The sequence below is a fragment of the Hylobates moloch genome, unplaced genomic scaffold, assembly GCF_009828535.3.
Source record: "Hylobates moloch isolate HMO894 unplaced genomic scaffold, HMol_V3 SCAFFOLD_19, whole genome shotgun sequence".
Classification (NCBI taxonomy): Eukaryota; Metazoa; Chordata; class Mammalia; order Primates; family Hylobatidae; genus Hylobates; species Hylobates moloch.
The window spans coordinates 3,076,017-3,087,868 of NW_026652294.1; the positions used below are offsets into that span (position 1 = coordinate 3,076,017).

The following is an 11,852-nucleotide window of genomic DNA, read 5'->3' on the forward strand; positions in this document are numbered from 1 at the left end:
CTCTAGTGAGATGAAACCGGTACCTCAAGCAGAAATGCAGAAATCACCCGTCTTCTGTGTCGCTGGGGTTGGGAGCTGGAGACTGGAGCTGTTCCTATTCGGCCATCTTGGCTCCACCTCCTTGAATTGAATTGTTTTCTTAATTTCCCTTTCAGATTGTTCATCGTTGGTGTATAGAAATGCAGATGACTTTTGTTTGTTGATTTTGTATCCTGCAACTTTGCTGAATTCATTATTAGCACTAATAGTTTTTCTGTGGAATCTTTAGGGTTTTCTACTTAATGATTATGTTGTTTGCGGCTGGGCGGGGTGGCTCAAGCCTGTAATCCTAGCACTTTTTAGCCGGGCATGGTGGCACACACCTATAGTCCCAGCTACTCGAGAGGCTGAGGCAGGGGAATCGCTTGAACTTGGGAGGTAGAGGTTGCAGTGAGCTGAGATTGCGCCACTGCACTTCAGCCTGGGTGACAGAGTGAGATTTCGTCTCAAAATAAATAAATAAATAAGTTTGTGTTGTTTGCACCCAACTTATATATTTTTTGTTTTGTTTTGTTTTTTGAGGCAGTCTCACTTTGTCACCCAGGCTGGAGTGCAATGGTGCGCCATGTTGGTCAGGCTGGTCTCAAACTCCTGACCTCAAGTGATCTACCTGCCTCAGCCTCCCAAAGTGCTGGGATTACAGGCGTGAGCCACCGTGACTGGCCCCACCTTATATTTTAGTATTGTTTTGTAACTGTTTCATTTAATAAATGTTTCAAACATTTTCTTATTTTTAATTCTAAATTTGTCAACATCAGTTAAAACCAAGTTCTATTGGGCAGTGCAGGAAGTGTTCCCAGGAGCAACATTCACTGGGCAAAGCCCTCAACTTTCCCAAGCTTCATTCCAAAAGGACATATGCACATGTGTTCCAGTCACCTCTACCCAATGAACTATCAGAGCATTAAAGCCCAGAGACTTTTTGGAGCCAAACCAAAGGTCTGTGGGACTGCTGAGAGGGAAGGGCCAGCAGCTCTCCATTGTGCCCTCTCTGCTTTGCCTCCGGCCACCTCTCTCTGCTCAGAGTTTAAGTTTCCATGTTTAGTCCTCTTCTAGGAATCTTTCCGCTAGTGTGAAGGAGAGTACGATTCTACCTGAGCATGCCCTGTCATAATCCCAGCTTCCTTAATGTAGTCTTTTTTCCCTGCCACATGGAAAGCATTTGTGCTGCTCTTGTCAAATCAGCAAATCCCCAGACAGTAGACAGTGGCTGACTATATTGGCTGTGTATTGGGTGTGCAGGGAAAACATTCTGATCTGGGGTTGATCTAAGGATAGGTGATTGCTTGGTGTCTCTAGAGTCTAGGGTGTGTTAATTTGTCTTTTCTTTCTGTCTCTATTACAAAGAAAGGCCAGACACTGGAGGTAGTTGGGAACTCATCTTTGTCATCATCATGCTGTGCCACAGGAAGAGTTCTCTAACTAGCTCAGCCAGAAGGTCCCTTTCCTCAGCTCCACTTCAGAGAGCCCTTTAGAAGAGGTTCATTCCCGGCCGGGCACGGTGGCTCACCCCTGTAATCCCAGCACTTTTGGAGGCCGATGTGGGTGGATCATGAGGTCAGGAGATGGAGACCATCCTGGCTAACATGGTGAAACCCCGTTTCCACTGAAAATACAAAAATTAGCCGGGCGTGGTGGCGGGCACCTGTAGTCCCAGCTACTCGGAAGGCTGAGGCAGGAGAATGGCGTGAACCTGGGAGGCGGAGCTTGCAGTGAGTGGAGATCACGCCACTGCACTCTAGCCTGGGTGACAGAGCAAAACTCTGTCTATAAATAAATAAATAAATAAATAAATAAATAAATAGTTTCATTCCCACTAGTGGAATGCGAGTGACTGCTTTCCTTGGGACGGAAAGGCCTAGTGCTGTAAGGAGGTGGGGAGCCAGCACTGCACTGGTATCTGTGTAGGTCCCCTACCATATTTCATCTAATCTCCTACACAGCACTAAGAAAGGAAACCTGGTGCCAATGAACCAGGCATGCCTTCTCAAAATAATAAAATAAAATAAAATAAATTAAATGAAAAATAAAATCTCAAGGCTTTGTGGCTGGGTAAGTGGCAGGGCTGAAGACTCAGCCCATGATGTTTAATGCCAAAACCCAAACCTGTTGCCAGCCTCCATCCCTGCCTTCCCCTAGAGACTTGAGGTCCCCACCCCCATTTTCCACACTGCTATTGTGGAGCCAGAATGTGAATCTGACCTTGGCATTACCCTGCCTTAAAAGTACCTTTAGAGAAATGTCTGAGCTCCTTACTGATGCTTGCTGAGCCATCTCTGTCTCCTCTTCCTTCTCACACTCTCTACCTGCACTCTGCTCTGCATCATTACATCAGCCTATTTCTTGATTCTGTGCTGTGCGTCCCCTCAGCCTGAAAACCCTCTCCTTCACCCGATCTTCTGGCTAACTCTTACTCAACCTTTGGGTCCCAATTCAGTTATTATTTCTGCAGGAAGCCCGAGGCTGAGTCAGGTGGCTTTCTACTTGTGAAGTGTCCATCAGTGGACATCTTACTAGGGGAGTTTGTATGATTCTGTATCTTTACTTTCTCATTGCTTAGCCTAATGCCTGGCACATAGTAGTAGAAATCTGCAAACAGACTGAGTGAGAAAACATGCAGTCGATGCTGTGAGTGGGCATGATCTAAAGCGCATGGGCTCTAATTGGTTACTTGTGCAGCTGAGCCCTCAGCACGGCCTGGCTCAGCCTGTATGTGCTCTTGGGTAGTCGGGGGAACTGTGACTTGCAGGTAAGGTTTCTGATGTGCTTCTTGAGGGGACTGATGTCATACAATGTCTCACAGACTTATGGAACTGAAAAGCACTCCAAGGGGAGGGGAATGTTCCGCCCTGATTGCCTGTCAAGACCAAGGCTGTCAGCTAGAACATTTTTTGTTAAAATGACAAATCCCCAGCTCAAGTTGGCTTAAGCAGAAAAGCAAATGAATTGGCATTTTGGATTATCTCTTATATGACAAACCCCTAAATTTGCTGGCTTAAAACAATAACAGTTTTATTATTTGCTCATAATTCTGCAGCTTGTCAGGACTTAGCAGTTTCAGCTCATCTTGGCTCTATGGAATCTGCTGGGATGGCTCGAATAGCTTGGGGATAGAACACCTCACCAGGCCTGTGTCTGTGGCCTTGATTCTCACTTGTCCGGGCTCTCTGATGCTCTACATGTGGCCAGCTTGGGCCTCTTCAAAACATGGTGGTCTCAGGGTACTTGGACTTCTCACATGGCAACTAGATTTCTCCAGAGAGCTAAAGTTGAACTGCTAGACTCTTCAGGCCTACATCTGGAACTGGAGCAACATTGCTTCTGTCATTTCCCTTTGGTTAAAACGGGTCCCAGGTATTTCAGATAAGGGATACTCAACCTATACTACGTAGTGACCAGTAAGAAGGAAAGTGTATTTTCTCTCAAGTTCATGCTTGATTTGACTACATGGCTGCGGCTCTCCACAGCTGGGTGCTGCCTGGGTCCCATGCTGGGCAGTGCCTTTTGGGCACCAGCATTTAATTTTCAACACTTGCATGGGAGCCCTGGCAGGACTTCACAGTTCTCAGGCAGCCACTGCCTGCCCACACACTCCTGACCCCAGTACTTGCTGAGTGATTCTAGGGCTGGTGATTCTGGTACTGTGTCCACATTGCCTCCTCTTGGGTGACAGAGACAGAACATGTTCAATTAAGAGACTCTTGGCAACAGCCCATCTATATCAGCAATTGTTGATGCTCAGATCATTGTCATGTATCTCCTTTGTCAATGAACAAATATTACTGCGCTACCGTGCACTGGGTACTGTGCTAGAGGCTGAAGATGTGGTGATGAACTCAACAGCAACTGACATGCCACTTGTAGCTCTTACACCTTTGTCCTAGAAGCAGGGAGCTGGACAAATGCCCACCAGGCATGAGTGCCGTCTATGGTCTGCTGGGTTTCAAGCTCCTACAGTGCTTTTGCCAGTCTGATCCACCCACCCAGCCAGCCAGCTAGGTTCATGGGATCCTAGTACAAGCCTAGGCCCATACTGGGCTCTTTGGGGCTTCTAAGAACTAATAGCCACAGTCCTTTCTCCTGGAGGAATTGAACAGCTAATTTAACATAGAGTACAAACTGTGAAGGAGGTTCAGCCAGAGGAGATGCTGAGGTGGCAGACTGTATGGGAACTTCACAGCACAAACAAAAGAGGGCTGTTTGGAAGCAGAAGTATGACAAGCGAAGCAATGCTCCTTGGTTGCAGCCAGCGCTGGTCCTGCTCATCCGTCAGCCAGAAAAGACAAATAGTACTCCTTCTGTCCAGGCTGCCAGTCAAGTGCAGATCCATACAATAGGGAGATGTCTGGAGTTATAGCTGTGTGCCCTTTTCACTAAGTACCTGTGACTCAGAACGTTAATCATGAACAGCTCGTAGCCATTACAAACACACATCCCTACAAGATGGCAGACAAATGCCCAGGCATCCTATGGGCTCAGCCATTCTCAGTGATGGAATGCTTTCTCCCACTGTTGGACTTTCAGTTGTCTAATGTTTGGAGAATCTTCTAGCAGTTTAGACTTTAACTGAATCTGTTGAGTTTGATACTCTTCAATGAATAAAAGCCAATTTAGATACTGTATTTTTTTTTCTTTGTTTCCAGGCAAGCCGATTTTTTCAGTTGATATTCACCCTGACGGGACCAAGTTTGCAACTGGAGGACAAGGTATGTTTATGGAATAAAGAAAGGGAAAGCTTAACAGCCTTGCCACCTTGATCTTCTCCTGCTGTCCATTTAGCTGTAGAGGGAATACTTGCTATTTTTCAGTATGGATGCAACGCTGTTTAAAATGTACAGTTATAATGTGTTATCTGAATGAATAAAATCAAAATCCTTTTATGGCTTTAGTGTGCTCTCTTGAAATATTTTGGCAGTAGGTGTATCATTCTAATTTCTGTTTATTGAGTTAATATTAAAATCAGTTTGTATCCCCAAACTTCTAGAGCATCGAGAGTGGTAGGTGGTCCAGTGGGCAAAGCCCAGCCCCAGAGGCAAGGGCTCTGTCAGCATTTTTCTCATCTGAAAAAAGGGAATGAGGGTGATTTAAGCTTCTAAAGCAATCATGTAGTTATTAGGCCCATTTTCTCATCAAAGGAATTCAGTTAGGTTAAAGAGAAAGTACACTGTGGGCAAGTAAGAAAGCCCACACCATTTGAAACTGTTATTGGTAGTATTGCCCTTATGCTTCAGCCAGCATCTTTTGCAATGTTGCATGGTTCTATTTGGAAAGACAGAGCTGTTCTTCATGCCAGGATACCAAGATGTATATATAGTGACACAATGTAGCATTCCACAGAGCCCAGCCCCCTGTCATCTTTACCCCAGAGCGGGGCCTCCCTCCAACCAGGCCTCCCCAGGCAGCACTTAGAGAGTGCCTTTGTGAGCTCTAGGTCCTCAGGCCAGGTGCTGCAGGGTGGGTTTCCAGCAGATGCTTCCACCCAGAATCAAGGAGCTGGAAGGGAGTGTAGGGAAGCTGTGGGCAGGGAAGCCTTTCTCTTCTTCCATGCTGTGGACTGCACCCGAGAGGAGGAGGTGCAGCACATGAGAGAGAACACATGGACTTAGCTGAAGGAATCAGAGGGTTTGCACCTGTACCCAGAAGACACAGATTTTGCCACCTTGGTCCAGCAGAGATGTTTTGGAAATATTTTTACATATTGGCCAAGAGGCAGTTTCAAACATGCTTTATGGTAATTTTGGCATGTTCATTGGATTTGGCCCCATTATAATAGGAAATTAAGTGAGGGGCTAAACTTTGTTAGATATCAGTGATGGAAAGCTTATAAATCATTACTAAGTCTGGGCATGGTGGCTCACGTCTGTAATTTCAGCACTTTGGGAGGCCAAGGCAGGCGAATCATCTGAGGTCAGGAGTTCGAATCAGCCTGGCCAACATGGTGAAACCCCGTCTCCACTAAAAATACAAAAATTAGCTGGGTGTCATGGTGTTCGCCTGTAATCCCAGCTACTCAGGAGGCTGAGGTAGGAGAATCACTTGAACCTGGGAGGCGGAGGTTGCAGTGAGCCGAGATTGCGCCACTGCACTCCAGCCTGGGAGACAGAGTGAGACTCCATCTCAAAAAAAAAGAAAGAAAAGAAATCATTACTAAAAGGCATGGGTATATTTTTTAGCCGAACAATACATCACATGACCATGGGAGCCCTAAATCCCCTCTTTTGGTTGGTCTCTCGTCTGTAGGTAACTGCAAAGGGTGGATAACAAGATAATGAGCCCTTTTTCCTGTCTTCAGGGTACATTTGGGTCTCAAAACAGTCGGCTCTGGAACAGTCGAAATTCCAGGCACCACCTGGAAGGGGAGGGAAGCCCCACTAGGGTGTGCTTTTCTGTTTGCTTTTTAGGGTGTACACAAAACGGAAAAGGTCTTGTGACATTGACTTTCCCTTCTCCTCATTTCACAGATGAGGAGTCAAGGAGTCGGAGTCTAGGTGCTGGGCAGGGATGAAGACCTTTTAGGGACCCCTGGTGGATCCATGTTAGAGGGCAGATCAGAGCTCAGTTCCCTCCTGATTGCTAGTCTAAAGTTCTTTTCGTAAAGTCAGGTTGACTTCTGCTGACTGCTAAGTCCGCTGCGTTTGGTCCCCATGAGTACTTATCATCTTTTCTGTAACTTAAATTAGTAATTTAAATTCAGTCTCCTTAGATCTAGTTAATTATTATTTATGGAAGCTAAGTGAGGACTTCTCCTAATTTAATTTGACATTAAATATTAATATCAAATTTCTACTCCTTGCACATTCAGCCATTTCTGCTCCTTTGTTCCAGGGCAGGATTCTGGGAAGGTTGTGATCTGGAATATGTCTCCAGTCCTCCAGGAGGATGACGAGAAGGATGAAAATATTCCCAAGATGCTTTGCCAGATGGACAATCACTTAGGTATTACAGAGTGGCCCTTTGCAGGCTTTGCGTGTTGGCAGAGTGCCCAAGGTTAGCACATGTGTTTGTAATTAGAAAGATAAGGCCCCGTGCGGCGGTAACTCCCCTCGGCCTGCTGTCCGAAGGCACAGATGTTGGCTGCACACCTGGGTGAGTTATTCGGCAGAAGACTCGGCCCGCCCACAGAACCATCTTTGGACAGTCTGCAGGTACCTCTGGTGATTTCCTGCTCATGAGTCGTTACTGCCTGATTCCATGGGGCTTTGGGGCCAGCGACCTGGACACAGTAGGGTCCTGGGGAAGGGTGCGCAAGAGACAATTTGCCAAAACATCTCAGGTTGGCACTGTGTCACTCTGAGGCTCTCTGCCAGGACCATTTTGGCTATCAGACAGTGTCATGGTTTCCTTTCCTGCTGTAGTGCCTTAGTTTCCCACCCCTGAGATGCTTAAGGAACAGTCACTGGCCTTTGGACGTCAGCTCCTTCCTTTGCTCTGTGTGTTCTTGTCCTCTCAACATGCCTCTCAGTGTCTTCAGACCTGGACCATAAGTTACTCATGGGCCATGTGGGGACTACAACTTTAATAGCCATCTTTCAGGTCTCCCAAAGGCCAAGTTGTGAGTGCTCTTGGAGGCTCTGGCCCATCAGGGGCCTGGGGGAATTTCTGCTGATCTTAGCTTATAAGCGCAGAGTCAATCAATCTGCAGTGCTGGCGAGTTTGGAAAATCCGAATGTGAAAGGGCTGGCTCTGACAGATGAGATGAAGTCAGAGTTTTATACTGTAACAGACTGCTCATCTGAAAAATCTCGAAAAAGCATCTGACCCTTTTTAGCACATACTCTCTTTTTGAGAATAATCTCTACTCGGAAATATGTCTCATCAATAGATGACCCTTTTGAAATAATGAGATTTGGTTATCATTTTTTTATTTTCTTGGAAAGAAGCCTTCTATTGACTATGTCATTCAGCACTAACGATTCTCAGATAATGTATATTTTTCCCCCTCCAGACTGTTCTGGTAATTTGTTTTTATAGCACAAGTAGGTTAGTGCTTAAACTGAATTGTTTTTCTGGGGCTGTCACACAGTAGATGCCTTAAATAGATTAGATAGATTAGATTTTATAAACCCTTTACATCTTGCCAAACTCTACATAAAGCAAATGGGCATGACTACTGGATTTTCATCACCTTATTTTTTTTTCTTCCCAGCATGTGTGAACTGTGTGCGGTGGTCAAACAGTGGGATGTATTTAGCTTCTGGGGGAGATGACAAACTGATTATGGTGTGGAAGCGGGCTACGTAAGCATCATTTTCCTTTCTTCACATTTTATTTTTAGAAGCTGCTTTGCTGGTCTTTATCAAAGTCACCTTTCCCTACCCTGTCACTGAAGTTCCCATAGCCCTGACCTCATAAGTAGTAGGAAGTGCATGTAGGTCAGGAGCAGGTGGAGCCTGACCAGGGATTCAGGAGACCTGGTCAGCTGCCCCCTCACAGGACTGCAGGCTCTCACCTGAAAAGGAAAGTCTGATCTCTTCTAGTGCTGATGTGGGTGGGGCTTCGTTGCTTTTGTTTTTTCAAATGAAATTTCACATGGAAGCCCAATATACAAAATGGTTAAAAGTCAGGGTGCTCTGGTTCTTGCCCAGGATCTGGGGCAGGGGATCCAGAGTCCAACCGCTTTGCCATTACTTTATTCTCTGTTGGTCCCCACCTGGGGCAGCCTCTGCTCTACTCTCAAAAGGAGCTAACCATCACCTGGAAAACTATTGCTCCCAGGTCTCTGGGCCAGTCAGGCTGGGGCACCAGACCCTGCACCATTGCTCACCAAGAGTGGCTCTGGGGCTGTGGCTTCAAGAGCAGAGGCAGAGGCTGTCTCTTCAGCCTACTTGGCTGTCTCAGCACACTCTCTTTCTGTGGATTTGTGATGAGCTCTACAAGAGCAAAAGGTGTTATCAGAGGCTCTGAGCATCGGTGTGTCAGCACTGCCTCCACCAGGCCCCAGGTGACTGATGCTCCTCTGGCTCCTCTGGTTGGGGCTAGTACCTAGAGATTGCGTGGTTTCTCTGCCTCAGGTGTCAAAGCCATTTGGTTCATTGTGAGATGTTTAAAAATAAAATACTGTTGATTTTGCTTCTTTAAATAGCCAACATAAATAACATTTAGTATACAATTTAGAAAACTAAAAATACAAAAGAAAAAATATCCCTCATCACACCACCTAAAGAAAGCTACAGTTAATATTTTGACATTTTGGGATGTGTGTCCTTCCGATCCATTTTCCATGCATAGATGCTATCCATGTCATGTGGTTTTTTTCCTTTACATAAGTGATATCATATTGTATGTGATGTCCTGTGGCCTGCTTCTTTCACTTATTGTGAACGTTTTCCCATGCAAGATTTGTAATGGCTGTGTAGTATTTCATCAAGTGCATGGATCATAATTCACCTAACCAGCCCCTTTTATTCAACAACCCAGTGCTTTCCAGTTCTGGTTTGTTTTTGCTTTGTTCTGTCTGCCCTGATAAACTGGCTGCAGGGAGCATTTCTATGCAGTGCCCAGAGCACTCCATGAGTGCCTTTTTGGCCCCTTTCTCACACAGGTACATCGGCCCCAGCACCGTGTTCGGCTCCAGTGGTAAGCTTGCCAATGTGGAGCAGTGGCGGTGTGTCTCCATCCTCCGGAATCATTCAGGCGGTGAGTGGGACTGCCTGTTGGGGTGGGTGGGCCCCTGACACCTGGCTCAGATCAGCAGCACCGCCACATCCCCTGTGGGACTGTTTGGTCCTTAAAGCAGCCCTATGTCTGGGCTGTCCCACCCCGTCACAATCAGTCACACCCTGCCTGTCCCTTAAGATCTGTGCAGTCACTGGATCCACTACCTGTCTCCAGCTGCATTCAGTCTCCCCACTCTTGCCCTCATGGGGTATATGTTTATATCTTTAATGTAGAACTTCCCACGTTCTGCTGTTTGTCCTGCTGAACAGAATCAGTACCTTCATCAGTGGATCACTAAGTCCGTAAGCACACTTTGTTTATTCCCCAGAAATCAGCTCACAGATGCCCGTTGAAAAGTTTCTCAACTTGACCTTGAGTATGTTTGCAGTGTTTTAAATAAACTTGGTATGGAAAGAAGCATATTTCATGAATTTAGACTAAGGGGGAAGGTTGCCCATGCACTGTACACTCAGGTGTCAAGGATACCAGGTTGAGTGCAATTTAGATTTGACTTAGGAGTCTGAGTCCATTCGGTCCAGGAATGGACCAAAGGGTTTTCCAGGCAGGGTGGTACAGCATAAGTGAGAAAGTCTTGGTGTGAATGGGGATTTGGAGGCATTTCACCATGGCTGGATCTTTATAGACAAGGCAGGGAGCAGCACAAAGTGAGGCTGGTCAGGTATGCCAGGGTCGGATCATGGAAAGCTTGTGCTCCCTGTTACTGAGGGAGTCCCTTATCATGGAAGAGATAGGGAGCCGTTAAAAGCTTTGAAGTACAACAGAGAAGTCGTTGTGACAGCTCAGTGAAGTGGAGGTTCTTCCAGTGGTTCAGATGGACACTGTCAGGGCCTGAGCTAGGCCTGTGATAATTGAGGTAGAGAAGAGGAGATCGATTTGGGAATACTTAGGATAGGGCACAGAGAGGTATGAGATAGATTCCTGGCTGGATGCCTAGATAGTCAGAGGTATCACCTCTGCTGAGACCCTAAGGACAACAGACTTATGGGGACGGATACCAGTTCAGAATGGGGTTGCCCCTGGCTTGAGGGGTAGGGGAAGAAATGTCAAGAAACCTTCAAATTGAGCCTGGAGCTCTGGGTGAGGACAGGGCAGGAGTGAGAGGGGTGGGAGGTGGCATCAGCTGTAATCCATTGGCAGTGTATGCTTAGCAGATTGTCTGTAGGCTGTTTAAAGGAGAACAAACCCATCTTGGTGGCGGCCATAGATTGAGTCCACATTTGTGAAAGCTGAAACGGTTAGTGTTGTGTTATTGTTTGATAATTAAATTGTGTAATTGGCCCTGATTTGTGTCACAGTACTAACAGTGAAGTCTAGTTGGACTTTTCTGGAACTTGGTGCACATGTCTATGAGGGTGCCCAAGCGTGGGGTAGGCCTCAAGTGAGGACTTTTACAAGGACCTAACCAGAGCCTTGCATTCTCTTTCCTACCCCACCACCCAGTGGGGCTCCTTTACCAGACAGGTAGAGTTGACCACCTTCAGCTGGGGACCTGACACTCATTACTCACTGGTCCTGGTAGCAGGTGTAGGCAGAACCATTCAAGAAGAAAAATCAATGAAAAGCAGAAGTAAATGAATGAGAAAGAACCAGATCTTTGAAAAGCAAAGTGTGAGAAATATATACTTGGTATATTTGATTGGGGGTTGGGAAGAAAAAACCTAGACAAAATTAGAGGTTAAAGATCTAGAAAAACATTTAACACAGACAGAAAAAAATCATCAAACAGTACAATATAATGTTTGTACTATTAAGCTAAAGAACAAAATACCAAAAAATAATTTTCTAGAAAATAAGAACTTTCATAATTGATACCATAGGATTAGGAAAAACTGAACAGAATAATAACCAATGAAGAAATGGAAGGCTGTCTTCAGAAATGCTTCTTGGGGCCGGGCGCGGTGGCTCACGCTTGTAATCCCAGCACTTTGGGAGGCCGAGGCGGGCGGATCACGAGGTCAGGAGATCGAGACCACGGTGAAACCCCGTCTCTACTAAAAATACAAAAAATTAGCCGGGCGTGGTGGCGGGCGCCTGTAGTCCCAGCTACTCGGAGAGGCTGAGGCAGGAGAATGGCGTGAACTCGGGAGGCGGAGCTTGCAGTGAGCCGAGATTGCGCCACTGCACTCCAGCCTGGG

The 11,852-nt window shown here is 46.2% G+C and overlaps 1 protein-coding gene across 5 annotated transcripts in view; it reads left to right on the forward strand.

The window, feature by feature from the left end:
• LOC116459469 (protein HIRA) overlaps positions 1 to 11,852 on the forward strand; it is a 113,584-nt gene that overhangs the window by 26,986 nt on the left and 74,746 nt on the right. For 3 of the 5 annotated variants that reach the window (XM_032140104.2, XM_032140103.2, XM_032140107.2), the window contains exons 2-5: positions 4,683 to 4,745; positions 6,865 to 6,975; positions 8,186 to 8,276; positions 9,581 to 9,675. In XM_032140104.2, coding sequence (XP_031995995.1) covers positions 4,683 to 4,745; positions 6,865 to 6,975; positions 8,186 to 8,276; positions 9,581 to 9,675 — 360 coding nt within the window. The other 2 variants (XM_032140106.2, XM_058431012.1) reach the window with 2 other exon arrangements.